The following is a 20,133-nucleotide window of genomic DNA, read 5'->3' as shown; positions in this document are numbered from 1 at the left end:
ACTGTGCTGAGGAGCAGTGCGCAGCATGGGCACCGGGGATTACATCTGCGTCACGCTGCGTGGGGGTGCACCCTGGGGATTCACCCTGAGAGAGGGAGAGGGGGACACTTACAGACCTCTCCTAATCTCCCAGGTATCAGTCTATGTGTCTATCTAATAATCTATGTATTTTTGATTTTTTTTGTCATAGTTGAATCACCTAAAATTCGTGGATTATTTTTTTTACTCATGTTAATGTTGGATATTATCGATATTACATAGAAACATCAATTGTCAACGCATTTAGTTGGTTGTTTCTTCCTCATTCACTCTTTGCTGAAGTGGAACAGTCACTGTTTGGGGAAAGTTTATTCGGAGTAGTGCGTGTGACTGCATTTTTGTGTGCTTTGGCTATGTTTTTGGTGCGAGATTCCTCTGGACCCTTATATGGTCAAGGCCAGGAGTGTGTGAAGCGAGGGCAGTGTGATCTGTTTAAAAAGATTATTGCAAGTGAGCAAAGCCTTATTCAGATGAGTAACCATCCTGAAGAGGGAAACCTGTGTGTGTTATGTGGGGAAAGCTGTCCACCTGATTCTAAAGTCTGAAAGTTTTTAGGTAAAACCAGGACGTGAACAGATATCACTGGAAGAGATGATGGAGGAGGTTAAAGGACGGGAGTCAGGAAAATTCAGGCTGTTTTACTGACACCCAAACTACATGGCATTTGTTTAAACTGATAGTGTGGTAATAAATGTTCCAGGTAACAACAGAGGATTTCATGTGCCATCTGGTTATGAAGCTACTTTTGTGATGATTCATTTGCATACATCATCTCAGAGGAACTACAAACATAAAGTGATAATACTGATAATTGTTTATCTCTATTTTTATACCCCATTCCCATGATAACTCTGCCTCTAACTGATAGGCCACCTTTCCACATATTGTCATAACACCTTGGTGATTTTTTTTCCCCTTTCAATAGAAATATGGCTTAAATATTTGGCTGGCATTATCTCACATCATGAGGAAGTCTAACAAGTCCCTTTGACATCCTGTGGACAGCAGTGGCATGACAGTTTGGATCCATGTTGTCTACCATGTCCCCGGTACTGTAGGGGCATTTCCTTGTTCTACTTTTAGAGTGACTGAGCATTTGTATAAACCTTCAGCAAGGCTGTGTCATGAATTTTTATTTCAAGTTTGTTCGACTCACAATCACAGTGATCACAAGGTGATGCAGAGAGTGTGCCAATTTCAAGATGTTTCACTGGGATGTATACGTGTTGGTTTTTTTTTTTTTTTTTTTTTAGAGAGAGACTATATATGGTGTAGTAATGCATGTTCACAAGCTCTTAAGCCGCTCAGATGCCGCATGAACTATTCCTCCATGTAGTGAAGATGTAAATGTTTTTGTTAAGCCACATTCCTTAGACAGCAAAGCTGCTGTGGAAGACAGCACTCTGAAAGTATCAATAGCTCATTTCATTGACACATGCAACATTTCAAACTGCAACTGTGAAGTTTGACTGTGAAACACTACCCAGCATAAAAGTGTCTATAGATTGAATAGATGGCTGCATATCAGTGGGATTCCATCAGAGGCTCATAAACATTTAGACAAAAAGAAATACTTTATCAGTCAATTTTGGCCTTTAGTTTGTGGCTTTATTTTAGAATAAAAGTACAAAATTAAAAGAAAACTTCTGTATCCATATATGTTGCTTTAAAAGTTGTTTCCAGAAGTTTTATTAAAAATATAAACACAAAAGGACAGAAAGATAAAAATCACACATTTAGGCCTAAAGACCCGCAATCTAACAAGTTGGTTTGCAACTCAGCATTTCCCCCACAAAGCCTTGCACACTATACAGTAAAAATAACGTGGACAGGAGTCAACATGCTTTGCCAAAGAGTAGCAGAATCAGTGAGGCTCAAGTAAAAGTCTTTCATCCCACATAGAAGAATGCCTGTTACTTTTGATTACTTAATTTTCTCTTTATTTTACTTTATAGTCTAACCTTGGAAATAAATCTTGTATTAAGAGTGGCTTCGCATCAAATGTGTGATCATTTGTTACATAAGAGTCTTGTGAATATTCTGGATTTAAGGGTTTTGTCTATTAAAGTGAAGTAGCTACATATGATGCATATGCCTCCCTCGAGGACATCTGGGACTTTTAGTCCACCTCATCTGGAAGGCATAACTCTAAACATATCTCCAAACTGTTCTTGTTGAGAGGACAGAGAGCAGCGCTTGTTAGTTAAACTTCATAACAAAGCAAACAAACTAGAACCATGACAAACACTGTCAAACCAGAGATTCTCTTGCGGCTGATAACATGTTTTTTGTTGACTATGAAGAAAACTGTGCTGTTTCCTGAGAAGAAGTGATTGTTCTGTGCACTGACGGGCAGTACAGTGTAAGGGCACAGGGTATCCACTCTATAAAGGTTCTTTCCATATAAGGGAAGCTGTATTTTTCTTCTTAGTTTGAGTCATGGCTTGAGTACAAAGTTGATGAGGTCACTTTATTTTTAAAGCTGCAGAAACGGCATTCTACGACGTTTTGCAAGTTCTGACCCACAAATACACAGTTTTAGAAAAACAGAGAACAATTCATATCTGATCTATGATTATCACTTTTTGGATGGTGAAAACTTGTAATATGTATTAATGCTAAACAGGTATACAGCAATAGAAGCTGTTAAAATCATCTCAACCTGAGCTGCAGAAGTTTTTCCCTCCTAATCACTAAGATATGTCATCGTGGTATGTGGCATGTCAGCATGCATCAAATCAGTTATGGAACAGTGAATGGGAAAGCAAATATAACCTTAATGCAAGTCTACAAAGTTTTTAACATTAGCTGGATTTTCTACATTAAAATTAATTACAGCTAAAACGAACTAGTCCCAATTATATCTAAATTTGATTAGGTTGTATTCATGGCTTCAATTAGCTGTCTCCTTTGCCCTTATCTTGCCCTTTGCAGAGCAAAGAGTGCTCTTGTTGCTGAATTTTCAGTCCTAATAGAACACCATAGGAACCTTGTTAAGCTGCCAAACAATCAGGACAATGCCATTGCCTCGTTCACTCAGTACCGTTGTCCTGGAATAAACAAAGTACTCCACAGTTCATTCCGTTACTGCAGTTTTGCATTTTGGCATCTGTGTTTTTTGTTCTACATCCACATCCTGATGTCCGGAGGGTACGGCGATCTCATATGATGGTTGTGCATATTTTTTCCTTTGACATTTGACATCATCTAAACAAACTAAGGCTTAGACAGTTTTACTCTGTGGTATAGCAATAAGTTGCAGTGGGTCTGGCTGTGAATGCTCTTTACTATTGACACAAAAGTGAAGCCAATGTGACTCGTCATATTATGAAAAAATTGCTTCTCCGGTTATGGTGACTGGTCAATATAAGCATTTCAATTTTTAAAACATTTAAAATTTTGTAATTTTTCTCTCCCTCACCTGAAGTACAGCTGATGGGTATAGTAACATATGCATAGCATTTGCCATTGATCCCAAAAATGATGTTATACAGAACTAGGTACTGTCCCTAGCTTTGTATTATGTAAATGTAGTTTTCTGCTGACCCCATGGGTTAGGTTATTTTCCTTCAGAAGTATAAAGCATTTCAGAAACCGAGAAAGGAACATTTAAGACATGAATTTACTTTTAAAATATCCACAAACTTGGACATAAATAGCATTTATCTGGCTTTATCAACTTTAATGCAGCTATTCACGTGAATTTTCTTTTTTTCTGTCAAAGTAACAATCAGTCATATCTTATCTGACAATATCTAGCATTGTCAGTCATATCTTATCAAAATTATTCATATTATCAAAAGCATCAACACATTGTCCATGTAGAGTGTGTTCCAAAATCAATATACATTCGGACAAGACAATTTAGAAACATTTGGTAAAGCTGAAGAGAACTGTACCCTTAAATAAACAATAAACAATCCAGTGCTTTTAAAAAGTAAAATTTCCACCCCTCTAATGGAAAATATTGTGCTCTCAAACAAGAATAGAATAGATGAGTGAATGAAGACATTAAATGTAACTGTCTTACCACATGGTGTAATTGCTACCTGTAAAGCAACTGGAAAATATTGTAAAAGCATAATTGCTTAAAGCTGTGAATGGCAGGAACAGCCAGGAGCAACGTGAAGACATTATGCAGTACTCTATTTCCCGTGATTTTCAACAGATAATCTGAAAATGGGGAACCCGGGATCTCAAAAGCAGTTCATATTGTGTAATTGTGGCCCCACTTGATGGCACACACTATTATGTTGTTTCTCATCTGACACCTACAGTAGTATTTATTCAATACGCTCTCCAGCTCAATTACAGCAAACTGCTTCTCTTTACAAGCAGTTTATGACCAGCCAGATTGAGATATGAGGTGCTTCTCTCCTCCTTTGAACAATACATGACCTCTTGTGTATTGTTGCGCTGCTAGGAGGGAAGACAACAATTGCTTTCCCTCCTTTTTTGGAGCAGGAGCAGTTGCTGTGGCATTCCAGACCAACCGTCATCCCTTTAGTGAGGTGTAAGTCCCTGTAGTCAGACTCACAGGCTTCCATATAGGGCCTGTTGTGCACTAATAAATTTTAAAAACACAAGGATGGGGTTTTACTTGAAACTTTCCAGCTCTATAAAGTCACCCATAAAGCACTTTTGTATATGTAGTCTCATTTTATTGCCCAGCTTATGTTAGACTCTTGAATCAAGGTGTGTGTTGACTCCAAAGAGGTGTAGTCCATCGTTGCATGTGTCCCTGAAACACAAAGGATGAAACAGACGTACTGTATGCACAGAATTAGTTCAATTTCTAAATCTCCGCCTTGCATTTGGAATACAATACTATCTTTTAATACCTCTGCAGACATAAATGGGTGTGCTTTCCATACATTTCTCTTATTCCCGTGCGCGGCGGCTCATCCTCCTGTCGATGTGCATGTGTGCATTGCCATCTAGTGACAACAGTGTTTTACTGCAATGCCTGTCTGTAGAGGTGGATGCTGCACAGGCAAATAAAAAATGTAAGGCATATTTTTAATACAGCCTTCATTTTGCTGTGAAATGATATTATTTAGATTCACTGCAGTGAGCCTTGGTCGGAACAACTTGGCGTTTAACCTTTTATATCACATATATATCATATTTTTGTTTGGGTTTTTTCCCATCAGTAAATCAGTATAAATACATGTAAACCTTCATGTTAATAAACAGTGACATATTGTGGATTGTGATTTTGATGATATTATGGCTTCTTTTTTTTTTTTTGACTGTTGACAGACAAAGGGGGAGAGGGATTATTTGTAGCAAAAATTAAGTTGGAGATGTCATGCTGATATGGATCATGCTGCATTTGTACATTTTAAAGTCACATCCAATCACAAGCCATCAGAGAAGCATTGCACATGTGCTAAATCTACATAAACTTATAAGGATTATTATATTTAGTTATACTTTTACAATGACTGGCAAGACATTTTATTTTATTCTGTTCTGTTTGTAGTATTGCAAAATATTTCGATATATTTTATTTTACTTGCACTGAGCTAAAGTGATAATTTATCGACTTGCCAGTATAAGTGGCCCTTTGTGCAAAATTCATTGGGTATATTTCCTTATTAAATGCTCTTATTAATGAACCGTTTTATAGACCTCAGGAACCAATTACAGGAGAACAAAACCATCAGTCATTCCTTTAACTGTGTAAAGAGATGCCCTTTAAATTGATCTGAACAGAGCCGGCCTGCAGCTATGATATGAAGATACATGGTTAAATACAAAGTTTGGAATTGTTTTATTCTTGTACATCTAGCCTTTATCTGCCCTGTCAGTGAGTGATACAAATTGTAAATAGTAGTGTGAGTTGTGCAAACAATGGGTTAACTTTTTGACTGTGGTATTTTGGACTTGATTTCAAAATGTTTGGAATGAATTTGAATAAAAGCTCACAATCTCATTTCCCTTGTTTTCATATTTTACAGTTGATAGCTCTAAATTAATGATCTTGGTTTAAAAAAAAGTATAATATTTTAGATGGTTCACGTAGGATGTGCGTCATGAAGGCCATCACAGGGAATTACTGGCGTCCATACACATTATCATGCATGTCTGGCTTGACTTTATTACACTTCACATGCTGCCCATTTAGCATTCCTATGAAGCCTCGTTTTATCTTTCAACACTGCACTGAGCTTAGTGGTAAACATTAATCACTGTTTATGTTTTTTTCATTTTGTTCTCATGAGAAGGCATAATCCAGTGTGTATTATACTGCTTTGTATAATCCAAAATAGTGCTAAAATACTATTGTCCTCTTGCTTCTTGACATCAAAAATAAATTTTTGCAGCTGACCTGGAACAGAGGTTTCTGTATTGTGGCCTTTGTTCAAACTACAAACTATGAAAGAGGATTTATTTTGACTTTCTTGAACAGTTGCACACATAGCTGCCCTGTATGGGAAGACGAGGTTACAATTCTCCCATTGTGCAACTGTGCAACATCTTTGTCTGAGGGAACACATTTTCACATTTTGGGGTCTCTAACAGCTTTTGAAACTTTAACCGGCTGCTTCTCCTCTGACGCTGGTGAATAGCGTCAATAAACACTATTGTTTGCACGTGGGATTTTTTTCCAAGCCTTTTACTATAATACTTTCATCCACAGGTAGAAGAAGGTGGCTGTGCTTTCCTGGCTGGCGTCTGGGAAGGTGATGAGGTGGTGTCACTCAATGGCGAGCCTTGTGCTGATCTCACCCTTCTAAGAGCCTTTGCGCTTATTGACACATCGATTGACTGCCTGCAGCTGCTTCTTAAAAGGTAGAGCCACATACCACCCACTAAATTAACAAGAGCAATGTTGTACTGAAGACCTATTGATTGTAGAAAACACAACACAAGTGAACGCCATATTGAAAAATGTTGGCCCATTCAGTAATGTTGCAATAAAAATGTATCATGACAACCAAGTCATCCATTGACACTGCTGTTCACGTCCAAAATCATGATAGCATTGCTTTATTAGCATTTAGACAGTATTTTTTATGGCCTGCACCCTTTGCATAGTTACGTGCACACGTGTGTATATATATATTCAGTGTGTGTGTATGTTGGATTTAATGTGCGTCACCCATAGTGACCTTCCAACTGGCATGGTTGAAGTGTTCACTTCCAGTGTATTTATTAGGGTGACATGTCATCAGACATCGCTGCACAGGCCCTTAATGTGCCAAGGTTAAAAATGTAGAGAGATATACAGTTGGTCAGAAGGTACAGAACAGAAAATGCATGCTCGTACATCAAAATAATAAATGAAATACAACCCTAAATAGAAACAAGTTCCAACTTTTTTGAAATGTGTTGCTGCCATCAAATTCAAAATGATTCAAAATGTTTCAACATTTGATATGTTGTTTATGTTCTATTGGGAATGAAATGTGGATTCATGAGATTTGTAAATCATTGCATTCTGTTTTTATTTATATTTTACACAGCGTCCCAACATTTTTGGATTTGGGGCTGTAAATAAAAATAGTAATAATTTAAATGAATATTACAGAACAGCATTTCTAAAATGTAGGCATTTACAACATAATTGGCATTAGGCTATAGCAGAACTATCAGCATATTATCTACTAAAATAGTTTCTGTGACAGTATAGAGAGCAGGTGACCTCAACTTGTTGACCTGATAAAATGTATTAGGATGTGTTCACACTTGGACAAAAGGATTACTGAGGTTACTGAGACTGACTGTAATTGACTTAACTTGAATAATAGCAGTCATAGAAATGACATTCTGGTACCCATGGTCTTTCCTGACCTTGAAAGTAGAAATTATATGGAATGATGTAGAAATGTGATGATTTTACACTTCAAGGACATGACCCTTTAATTTAACATAATGATTGAAGATAAATCTACTTTATTGATCACTTCAGCAGTGCAAGAAAGGCTTTACTTTGTGAACAACCTCTTGATTCAATTTCTCAGTCATGATGTAATGCTTTTTTTAATAAATCTGTGTTGATAATTTAATCATCAAACAAAAATGCGTGGGAATATCACTAGTTGGGTATAAAGACAGAAAATTTAAAGTGAATATACATGTAATACATATAATATACATGTAATCAGATTATTTTCGATTCATGGGTCCAATCAATTTTACACAATATGAGAAATGAATGTGTATTGTTTTATGTCAATACTAACTATTGATCTAAGAATCACTCATTGTTGTTGACCTCATCTTGTCTGACAGACACTGCTCTAATCTCCCTGGAGACTGTGAATCAGAAGAAGTTAAAAGTGATGAGAGGGAGCCCCCAAGTGATACTTTCAAGAGCACCACCCTCCACATCTTCTCCCCAAAGCACCGAGCTCAAAGCCCCAGGGAGCTCTACATATCTGGACCCCAGGATAAGGCCCAGTATGCAGAGTTGGGCAGCGAAACACAGTTTCCCAAGAGTCCCCACCTGCTTTACAGCCAGCTCCATGCTCCTTCATCTGATGATCAGAGATGCCAGGAGCTTGTTTTTGAGGAGAAAGAGGTGCAGAAGAGCTGCCCCCCAGGGGACATGGTCGAGCTCCAAGTGTCCCTATCTGAGCAAACGTTGATCGACAGGGCCAGTACGTCTCTTGGGAGTGCTCGTGGGATTGAGGGGGAACCTTCAAACAGGGAGGCTGTCCAGACTATCCATACCACCACCGTATCACACTGTGTACCATGCCCTGTTAGAGAGCCGCTCGGGCAGCATGGGGTGGTGCTCAGCTCCCCTTCAGTGCTGGAGCAAGTAGAGGTCATTTTGCAGCAGCAATCAGCATCAGGAGCAGGGAGGGGCATCCTGAGTGTGGGTGGCCCCGGGGTCAGTGGAAGTGTTGGTTCCCAAAGTAAAGGAGAAGAAGGAGGAGAGCATAGCAAAGGATTTCCTGGCTCTTTTACTGTTTCATTTGGAATTCCCTCAGAAGAAGTGACACAAACAGAAGATCAGAACTCAGATTCTGAGGGAGATCCAGACAGACCAAACAAACATCGGGCAAGACACGCCAGTAAGTATCCACAGACCATTTCCATCTTTATTTTTCCACATTTGTTTTTTTTTTTTTTTTTTGTGCATTTGAGAGGGTGGATAATAAGAGTCTATAATTTAAGAGACAATCAACAAGCTAACAGGTCACAAAATTTCATTTCCTGTCAACGTGTGCATTCCAAATGCTAATAGACCAGCGTGTGTACTTCTCAAAATAGGATGTCTCTCTCACTGCAGATGGAGGAGGGTGCTCATTCCTTTGAATGAAAGCAGATACATCCGGGTCTAAACTGAATTTTAACAGAATCAAAATGGTAGTAGGGGTACAGAGTGCAGATTGGATTACCACAGCTAATAAATGTTATATTTCAAGAATTAAAAGTGGACTAGATAAATAAAGGTCAAACTAATTATACGAGAGGAGATGCTGCACTATGAAACATCTTAAACAACCATTTGAAGCAGCTTGATGATGAATATGGATACTGAGGCATTCCTCTGAGCTGTGTAGAAGACATAAATATAACACCAGCACGCTGATGATGCCTGCAGAAGTGGCCCTTTGACAGACACCAGCATGTGCTTCCCTTCCCCGTTACCTGATCCTTTCAAACTTAGTGCTTTAACTGAGCTAAAAAAGTGACTCTGTTGCTCACTCCCGTTGCGTCCTCCACCTTCAGGTTAGTCTTGTTGGAATATAAGAGTAAGCTTACTTGTTATTTTATTACGCCGTTGCGTTGATGGATGGTTTGAGATTGTGTTTCCAGCATGATGTCTGTTATCAAGAAATGGGATGGATTTAAGAGGAACAGAAGGTTTTTTAAGTGGACCGTTTGTGAACTGACAAATAAGGACTGGTAAAGACTCTGTAGTCCGCTGAATTTATTGCATGCAGTCTATCTTTAATCTTCGTCAGTTCCTATTCCAGGCTACGTTATGTAGATTAACAACTGATTTAATGCAGGGCATTGTCTGTGAGCAAATGAGGATATTAGACATGGGTCAGGGAATTTCAGAACAGTTTTAATAATTCATGTGAATGAATGAGAACATATGACATTTATGTCAATTATATGAACTGTATTATTTCTCATGTGAAGTAAGTATTATTAATTAATATTTTTTATTCAGATGACATAAACTATGGAGACATAGAGCATAAATAAATCATCAGTCTATTTACAGTGCTGACTCTGAGGTTACTCCCCATGCTGGATGCTTTTTTAACAGAGGGTGGATTTCAATTTAATGTTATTACACTTATTTACTTTATATTCTCCTGAATGTATTTTGAAAAATGTAACTACCACATTTAAGCAAGCTCTACCTTTACACTTCAAATCTGATTTATGTAATAAAACTTAATTTTGTTTTCCAACTGATAGTATGGCTATATTATAAAATAAGCTTTCCACCTATAGAATTTGAAATAACTGTGTCACCCTCACTTTACATGATCAGTGTAGACAGCTTGCAATGGCTGCCTTCAAGTTACCCTTAGATCTTAAAGGATCAAATAATTATTCTGATTGGAAGCAGAAAATGAAGCTGGCACAAACAAGGTTCTTCCCCAAACCATATTAACGTTTAGCAGTGTTTTCTTCAGGTCTCCACTTCCCTGGAAGTTATTGATACCTGTGTTTTCCTCTCCATACAGGACTCAGGCGCAGTGAGAGTCTGTCCGAGAAGCAGGTAAAGGAGGCCAAGTCCAAATGTAAACGGATTGCTCTCCTCCTCACAGCTGCACCGCCCAACCCCAACAACAAAGGGGTGTTGATGTTCAAGAAACATCGGCAGAGGGCCAAGAAATACACACTTGTAAGCTACGGAACAGGAGAAGACGAACCAGAACACAGCGACGAAGAGGACGAGGAAAACGAAGAGGACAAACGGGAAACTCATACTGTTGAATTTACCCTTGTGGCTCCTAGTGATTCTGAAATAGATAAGCATTTCCTCGCAAATGCCCATAGTGGCCAAGGTGTGCTAACTGTCAACTGGGACAAGGGTCTCCTTGAGATTGAAAGGAACCTGAACAATCAAGTAGAGATGGAGTGTTTGCCTGAAACTCAGGGCAAGGGTGCCCTAATGTTTGCCCAACGGCGCCAAAGGATGGAAGAGATTTCTGCTGAACATGAGGAGCTTAGGCGCCAGGGGATTCCTGTGGAAGGATTGCTCGAGACTGAAAAGAAGGCAGTGGAAAACTCCTACATGCAGTCCACAACAGAGGGCCAGGTCTACATGGATGTAAATGTAAACCAGCAAAGCCAACAACAATGCCAGCAATACCAAGAGCAGCAATACTACGAGCAACAGAGCTACCAACAACAACAGCAGGCCTACCAACAGCAGCAACAGACCTACCAACAACAGCAGCAATACCAGCAGCAGTATCAGCAACAGCAGTACGAACAGCATCAATATCAACAACAACAAAGGTACCAGCAGCAGCAGCAAGAGTACCACCAACAGCAGCAGCAAATGCAGTACCATTCTTCAAACGTTAATGGCACAGTCCAACATCAAACCAATGAAATGCAAAGTTCTTTCAGCAATCGCACCGCAAAGCCTTTCTCTGTTGAAAACATGGCTGCTACCCCTTACTCACCCACAATGAGTGGGACCAATCAGGAGTCTATGGGCCAAGGAGAACAGATAGCGTCTCGAGATGAGCGCATTTCAACCCCTGCAATTAGGTCCGGCCTTTTGATGGATGCAAGGAGAAGAAACATTGCCAAGCCAATGTTTACGTTTAGGGAAGCACCAAAGGTTTCACCTAACCCAGCATTACTGCACCTCCTCAACAGGAGTGATAAGAAATTGGGTTTTGAAACAGCACCTGAGGAAGACTATCTTAGCCTTGGGGCTGAGGCTTGTAATTTCCTCCAATCTCCGCGAGTCAAGCACAAGACTCCTCCACCTGTGGCTCCAAAACCTGTGATCAACCCCAACACTGCCCCTTGGTCCGCACAGATAGAACTGACCAACCCGGACATGGCTCAGCATGCTGAAAATAGTGTATCCACACCTGCTGTGGCCCCCACCACAGAAACCGCCCCTGCTCCGGGACTAGAGCCAACCCCTGCACCTGCTTCTGAACACTCTCCCCCTCCTGCCCCCCAGGAGCCTCCTGCCAGTAATATGACAGAGGAGCAGCACACATGGACCCTTCCAAAGCCTGAACATCAACAACAGCCTCAACAAGTGATGGCCCAAGCAGACGATAGTCATATGAATTCTACAATACAGCCAGAGTCTGCCCCTGTTCCTGCTCCTGCTCCTGCTGCTGCTCCGGTTCATGTTCCTGCTCCTCCTCCTGTTCCTGTTCCTGCTCCTGCTCCTGCTGCTGCTCCTGTTCATGTTCCTGCTCCTGCTCCTCTTCCTGTTCCTGCTCATGCTCCTGCTAGGACCTGGGATGAAGCACAATCACAACAGCCATCTACAAATTCCTGGCATCCAGCTCAAGTGCAACCCCAGAAACCATCTCCAAGTCAGTCACCACAGCAACCTTGGGTGGCACATCAAACCTCTCAATCCCAAGCACAGCCTCAATCCCCCCAAAATACATGGACCCCTCGAATTCAGCCAACTTGGGGCCAGCTTCAAGGGCAAGCAGAAACCCAGGCACATGTTCAGCCACACTGGTCACAGCCTTTAGAGCAACAACAGCCACCGCCACAAGCAACCTGGACACAATCTCATGAGCAGCCACAACATTTGCAACCAACTTGGGGTCAACCTCAAGAATTAATGCAACAGCAGGCCAAAGCTCCATGGACACAGCCACCACAGAGAGAAACTCAGCCCCAGCCACCATGGGTGCAACCACCCCAGGAAAAACCACAAGCACAACCTCCTTGGGTTCAACGGGTTCAACCAGAATCCCAGCCACAGCCAGCATGGGTTCAGCAACCTCAGCAAGAGGCTCCACAACAAGCATGGTCACAGCCCGAAACACCAGGTCAACCTCAACCACCCTGGGTATCCAGTCAACCTCAACAGCAGCAGCAACCTTCGGTTAATGCATGGGCTCCATCACAAGCTCAAGTTCAACCACCTTGGATGGAAGCATCTCAAGCACAATCTCAAACTCAGCCTCAACCCAATCTGAATCCATGGGCTCCAGTGCCTCCCCAGACACAGTCCCAACCACCTTGGGCCCAGCAATCTGCAGAACATAATCAACATGTCATGAATTTGTGGGCTCAAGAGCAAAACGAGGCCCAACCCCAACCACCATGGGCTCAACCAGTTCCACTCCAGTCCGCACAGCAGCCGCACTGGCAATCGGCAACTTCAAAGACTTCACCACAGCCACCAATGAGTACTTGGGCTCCAGCTCAGACACAACCACAGCCTCCTGTGAATGCTTGGACACCAGAGTCACAGCAAACACCTATAAGTGCATCCATATCGATGGTTAACAATCATCCTCCTCCAAAGCCTTGGCAACCACAAAATGCCCCACAAAGCCGCACCCAACCACCACCACCACAGCGAATTCACTCTTTCACCATCGGTCAAAGATCCTCACCACCCATCAACCCGATGGCCACCGTCTTAAACCCATCTTCTGCAGGTTCATCTTATGAAATGCCAGCTGTCAAAGGGAAAGGAGCTGATATGTTTGCCAAGAGGCAGTCTCGCATGGAGAAGTATGTTGTGGACTCTGAGACTGTTCAAGCAAACAAGGCAAGCCGATCAACATCTCCAGCTGCTTCCTTACCAACTGAGTGGAAATATACACCGAATGTACGTGCGCCGCCTTCACGGGCATATAATCCCATTCAGTCCCCTTCTTATCCGCCAGCAGCAACAAAGCAGCCTCCCTCAAGTAGTCCTTCATCCAAAGCCAAGAAAAAAGGCAAAGAAAAACAAATGCCTGCTCCCAAACCCCTAAATGTTATAGATGTTATGAAGCATCAGCCCTATCAACTCAATTCCTCACTCTTTACTTATGGCCCAGCAGCACCTAAGCCTGCTGCCCCTAAGCCTGAGTGTTCACCTCCTAACCCACCTGTTGAAAATCAACCAGTGGCATATGAGCCACTGGCTCCTATGGAGCAAGCCGCACCATTTAATGCCCCATACCCCCAACAGGCCTATGGGATGCCCATGCAACCTGTGATGCACGATAGCCATTACCAGCAAACCTCAGCTAATGTGTTTGTTCCCCCAAATGGTTATCAGCAATCTCCTGCTGGCCCATACCAGCAACTGTATAACCAGCAGTATCAACAGCCCCCCACACCTGCTTATCATCCTCAAGTTGCTCAGTCTGCAAATCCTCCATACTACCAGGCACCACAGGTTCCTTACCAACCAACCAGTAGCCCTCCCTATCTGGCAGCTCCCTCAGCACCCTACCAGCCACAGCCTGCCAGTAGCTATGTTGCTCCTAATTTCTCTGTAGCTGCAAGACCTGAATCTGCATCAGGTGGTAACGTTGCAGCTGCTCCAAAGCCTAAGTTTACAGCCAAAAAGAGCTCAGCTCAGGTGTGGAAGCCTACAGCAGTGGATAAAGAGTGATTCTGTTAGAATGACAAGCTTGATGTTGGCTCGAACTACAGGATTGGTGCTCTCACTACCTGGTGGAGTATTCTGAGCACATACAATCATTTTTGCAATGATCACTTTTGCACATATATTCACTTCTGCCTGCTCTCGTTGTTGCCACAGCATAGTGCTTGATGGTTTTGAGAGCCACTGTGAATAGCATCAAAACAAATTAAGAACATAAGAATGAAAATGTGATGTAAGTATCTTATTGAACACAAGGGATCCAAAAGAATTTACATCAAAGCTGAATGACTTTATACGAAAGAATGTATAATAATAAAATACAAATAAAGAAAGAAATCTAAGTAACTCACATTAGGGATAAGGGAGCCAAAAAGATTGACATAAAATATCATCTCCTTCACTCCAAGTTGATACGATAAATTTTAAATATGTAATTTATGTAAAAGAGTTAAACTGGTGGTAATATAAGAATGTAGGGGAGCATGGTTCTCAGTGTGAATTGAAAGATAAAAGATGGGGAAAAAAGAAATTGGAAGAAAGTGACAACAGGAAGTCGAAAATAAAAATATTATTTCATAAACATATAACAAAAAAAAAAACATTAAAGTGCGCGAAAATAAAAATGAGGTAGTGACGGAGATGGGGGCTGCAGGGTGTAATGATATCGAGCAGAGGACTAAATTTGCAATGTCAGTGATGTCAGTACAAAGTATGGAGGTTACATAACAAGTTCTACAGTTTCAAGTCACAGCTGGAGAATACAGCTCCACTTCTTACAAAAAGTGACAGCTAGGAAGTGGCTTGGCTAAACTTGAAATGCATGATAAGTAAACATTTTTCCTTGATCCTTTTCCCCCAGAGTATTCACCATAGCACCTACTTAAGTAGGTTAGTTTTATTTTAAGCTTTTTACCAGCTGTTGCATCATGTTGGATACTATATTTACACTGCCTCGTGTGGGGGAGTGCAGAACTCCAGAGATAGTGGGCTTAAATTTCAACCAAAGCCTCAAGCTGCTGTCTCTCAGACCTTCATAGTGTTTTTTTTTTTTTTTTTTTTTCCCTGATAACAGAAAAATTTTGTGTAACGTAGCATTGCCCACTCTCAAGGCCTCACTATATGAATAGCTGATAAATAATATACAATAGAAGAATTGTTGAAAGAATAACCAGCCCAATAATGTTCACAAATATATTTTTGGTACAGGGCTGCTTTTGTTCGTTGTGTTCTTTTCTTTTTCCTTTTCCTTTGTGTGTTTCTCTTCATCGTGCACTTTCTCTGTGATTCACTGCAGTGCCATTAAAATGTCTTCTATCCTTGTTTTGGCTTTCTTTCCTTTCATCCTTTGAGCTTTCTTTTGGAGTTCCTTCTATTCCTCTATGTCTCTTTTAATTTCGTCTTCCTGAATTTCACCACCTGTCTGCCTGTACTATAAATACTGGCACAGTTGGTCTTACTGAGAGATACTGAGAGATAAATGTAGATTGAATATCCCTTTCAAACTAGTACCTAGGTGTCATTACATTAGATTTTCTTTTACACCCACTACTTTCTTACAGAAGCATTGAAAAAGAAATATAGAAATATAGTTTATATGCCATTAGGAGCTTGTTAGGATCAGAGACATCTCATTACCAGAATCACCTACTTTTATTTTCGAGCTATGCAGGTTAATGCTTGAGAAGGACATTTTTGCACAATGACTTCCCAATGATGCATGTAGAAAGATTATTATTATTAGGCCGGTGATTTCACTGAAGACTGAAGACCTCACAGGTTAATTCTGGAGCTGAAAAGAGTGGGCCCCTGCAGAAACGTATACCCCATGTTATGTCATCCATTTACAAAGAGGGTATGGTTGTTCAAGTGGCGTTTTTCGTATCAAATATTAAGTGTGCCAACTTGGAAACATTTCCTCAGCTATACCAGGACGAATTTGACTCCTACTCACATGGCTATAACTGTCCCACCCTGCCTTATTGGTTTATCCATTCATCTCAACCATATCACAGTTTTAATAGAATCTGAAAAACAAAATCACATCGCAACACAGTATGTGTTTTTTAAGAGAAAGAAAGAAATAAAGCCAGTGACCTAATTAAAAAAAAAGAGACAACAACCATGATATTTAAGGTTTAGAGACAGAAATTAACGTCTTAGTTGTATTGATAAATATATCTACAAATCTTTAGTGGCCAACGCTGTGTCTATTTTCATGAAAAGTCTGCACAGATGTTCTTCTCGTGGATCAGAACCACTCCTCCTCTCAAATATGCTTCGACCATAAATAGCATGAGGCAAATGTATAGTCAGACCCTTTCAGTGGAATGCAAACATGACCAGGGACTGTGTACTGTTCTATTCATCCATTCTTGTGTCTCCCTTAATCCAGGATAACACTGCCACGGGTTAGGCCTAGATCAATGAGTCAGCAGAGCATTTATTATTCTTGCCTCATTCAGCTGCATTTCTCTTTTATGAATGTACACTCTTCTATTCCGTGCCTTCATTTGTCTCACCTCTTGCCAAATTGTATGTTTCACCAGATGATGGCAGCACTGCCTTTTCAACAGAATGCATTGTTAAAGGTACCAAGCATCAGCAGAGGGGCTTTTTCGCCCTGCACAACCCTTGGCTGGCACCCTTGAGTGATTTAACATTGTGCATTTATCACTTTCACCAACATAATGTTAGATTTTCAAAGCTTTGCTCTCCAGCAGATCAGATCCAAGGAGGATAAGCTCGATGTGGTTTACTCCAATAAGCCTATGCAAAGAAACTGTTCTCTCTGTTTGGGCAATACTGATGCACTGCTTTGTGGAGCCTGACTGTAGAATAGAAGATTAAGCCCAGAACAATTTCAACAGCAATACGTGTTTTTCTGGATATTTCAGAACCTAATATTTCATTACATATTGTTACACAAAGAATAAACAATACATTATCAAACATGAAATACAGCATTAAATAATGAAAGCACTTAAAAGTAATGTGTTAGCCATTATACTTTCCATTGTTCTGGTTTGATTTGGCTGGACGGCCATTCAGCCAAAACAAAAATTAACCCTTACCAAAACAAATGTATCTGGCTCTCTCTTTACAGTCACTTGGCAGGAGCTACTCCCTTTCTCCACCAGCCAGGGTAGCATCGAGAGGCCACAAGTCAGCTTCGCCTTCTTCCTCCCCAAAGCCTGCGACTCGGGCTTCCACAACTCCCCCACCAAGGCAGACATCCCTGCTGGAAAAAGCCCACAAACCTCCAACTCCCTGGGAGGCTGCCTCCAGGCATCCACTGGGCTTGGTGGATGAAGCTTTTCGTAACACCCACCAAACCCTTGCCTCAAACATCCGCTTGGCAGCCCAGCGCAAAATTCTGCCTGAGCCACCAGCAGGATGGAAGGCCAGGGTGTCTTATGGGGCACAGCAGAAAACGGGGAGCCAGACTTGGAGCCCGAGCCAAAGCCGCAGTCAGAGCCGAGGTCCGCTGCCATCATTTCTGTCACCAACAAAGAGCGCCATCTCCCCTCCTGCTCTTCATACAGGTTACAGGTCCCTGCCCAGGCAGTGGCAGTCTCAGAGGTCTGTGACGGAGGCAAACATGGGCTACTCAGTTTCTCCCTCTGAAAATGAGAGGCCCTCGGGTAAGCAAACTTACAAGTCTGTGTTTACCAGCAACACTTGGAGCTGGAGACAGTAGGACACAACTCAACCTTTGTGACCACAATACATTCAAATACAGCTCCTACATTTAAAATAATGCTTTCTAGTTTTGTCTGTTAAATGTTTAGAAGAAGAGGATTTAGATGAAATATTTGCATGAGATGACCTTGTGTGAAGACAGATGATTGCTCTCACAATGCGTGGCATATATGTATGTTGTTAAGACTGGACAGATTGAGTGTAAATGGACATTGTAAGTGTTGGAAAAGTGTAAAATGTTGGTAAATATGGTGCCCCCGGAAAGCAGAAAGAAGAGGACGCAAAGCGTTAAAAATGAGCAGTGACCCACCCATCACATCGTAAACTGCAAGCAAACATTGTCCCTGTATTTGTTTTGATCTTGTGGATCTTGATTCTGCTGTTAATCCTGGTTGCATTTTCTGCTGCGGATGTGTGTATTTAGCATGCTGGCTCCTGCAGTGAATGTCCACTCGTTTTTTGCTGGTTTTGTTTTGTTGTCTGTTAATCGATGAAACTTGAGGATTGGTGCATGTGTGCTGTTTTTAAATTAGGAAAATATTTTATTTTGAGAATTCAATTAGTGATGCAAAACTTGGGGAAAGGTTAGTGCTATAGCTCAGCACACTGTGGGCGGACATGCTGTTATGGAAGCTCCAATAAGTAAGATCTATTCACTTATTTACCTGGTGCATTTTAATTAGTGCATTAGCAGTATACCCACAACCACCTCAGAGAGAGGGGGGGTGAGAAGCAACTTCACTTTTTCAACAAATTTTTCTTGGCCACCTGAAAAAAGCGAGTTGTTCCATTGCAGCCCACAATATGAAATGAGACACAATTAGGAGAAGGATGGATATATTTCATACGGGAGTGAAAGTAGACTAAAGGAACGTTGATGGATCCTGATAATGAATACAAATAAAATTTTATTTTAGTTTACTGACAGTGGGAGGAATGCCATTAGTATGTAATGGGTTTGTGGCTTGTGTTTTGTTTGGCCTTTTGCCATAGACTTGTAATCATCTCCATGAATTAAATCTAAGTTTCCACAGCGTGTACAGAATGTCCTAATATGATTCTCACCAAACAATCACATAAACATGACGAACATTAATCACCATTGTGTTGTTTCTCAACTGGCACACACAGTATCCTGACACGTCGTGGTTCTGTGATAATTTCACCATATTGCTTCCATTTCAATCCTTATTGTGGCTATAGTACACTACCATTAATCATATAGTTTCACTTAGAGCATTTTTGAAAATAAATGCAGCATAAGAAGCACTATTTCACAACTTTAACTGTGTCCGTGATCTTTAATCTCTATTCCAAAGGTGAAATATTTGCTCTGAGCCCTTTGTTTCTTGCTGTGCCATCCCATGAAGCTTCTGTAGTCAATTGCTCCACATCCAACAGAGGGCTTTAGTGGGGCAGGGGGGTAAATGTTCCCATGGTGACGGGCAGTTACATAATAACAGTGGATCCCTACTGTGGCCAAGCCATTAGAGAGTGAGAGATAAGGAAGCAGAGTGAGGCGATTATGAGAAGTTACTTCCCCTAAAATTTAGATTTCGAAACACTACAGGATTCGAATGCCATTAAAAGGGTGGAGCCTGAATTGGAATATGACCAATGCATCATAAAGTTCAACAAATATAGCGTTGATGTTTCATTTAGCATGAGGCCCCCTGGCATAGTTTTCTATATGTCAGGCTTTACAACGCTGCAGCAAATGCATTTAACAACCAACAGACACAGTGCAGTTACCCCTCCTGCCTTTTTTTATTTATCTCTTTTGCCAAGTAAGGAAAAACACAGAAGGTAAATTAAATTAAAGGTAAATGAAAAAGATTCTGACTGGATCATAAGGCGAATGC

At 41.0% G+C, this 20,133-nt stretch overlaps 1 protein-coding gene across 4 annotated transcripts; it reads left to right on the top strand.

Annotated features, from left to right (window-relative positions):
* On the top strand, positions 1 to 19,309 carry synpo2a (synaptopodin 2a). Of its 4 annotated transcripts, none has more exons than XM_029526553.1 (5): positions 1 to 133; positions 6,686 to 6,837; positions 8,281 to 9,068; positions 10,707 to 13,741; positions 17,676 to 19,309. In XM_029526553.1, the coding sequence occupies exons 1-5, from the start codon at positions 26 to 28 to the stop codon at positions 18,267 to 18,269; spliced, it is 4,677 nt and encodes a 1,558-aa protein (XP_029382413.1). In that variant the 5' UTR covers positions 1 to 25; the 3' UTR covers positions 18,270 to 19,309. The 4 variants fall into 4 exon arrangements, with proteins under 4 accessions (XP_029382413.1, XP_029382412.1, XP_029382411.1 ...); XM_029526552.1 differs by having other exon boundaries at positions 10,707 to 13,801; XM_029526551.1 differs by lacking the exon at positions 17,676 to 19,309 and having other exon boundaries at positions 10,707 to 15,892.
* The last annotated feature ends 824 nt before the right edge of the window (positions 19,310 to 20,133 follow it).

This window comes from Echeneis naucrates, chromosome 18 (assembly GCF_900963305.1).
Source record: "Echeneis naucrates chromosome 18, fEcheNa1.1, whole genome shotgun sequence".
NCBI lineage: Eukaryota > Metazoa > Chordata > Actinopteri > Carangiformes > Echeneidae > Echeneis > Echeneis naucrates.
This window is presented reverse-complemented; position numbering and strand designations above follow the sequence as displayed.

What these genes read in the sequence shown, in the direction of transcription:
- synpo2a (XM_029526551.1), top strand. Translation starts at nt 26, where the DNA reads ATGGGCACCGGGGATTACATCTGCGTCACGCTGCGTGGGGGTGCACCC. An exon ending in GACCTCTCCTAATCTCCCAG is followed by an intron (nt 134 to 6,685) that starts GTATCAGTCTAT and finishes TTTCATCCACAG; the next exon opens with GTAGAAGAAGGTGGCTGTGC. An exon ending in CTGCAGCTGCTTCTTAAAAG is followed by an intron (nt 6,838 to 8,280) that starts GTAGAGCCACAT and finishes CTTGTCTGACAG; the next exon opens with ACACTGCTCTAATCTCCCTG.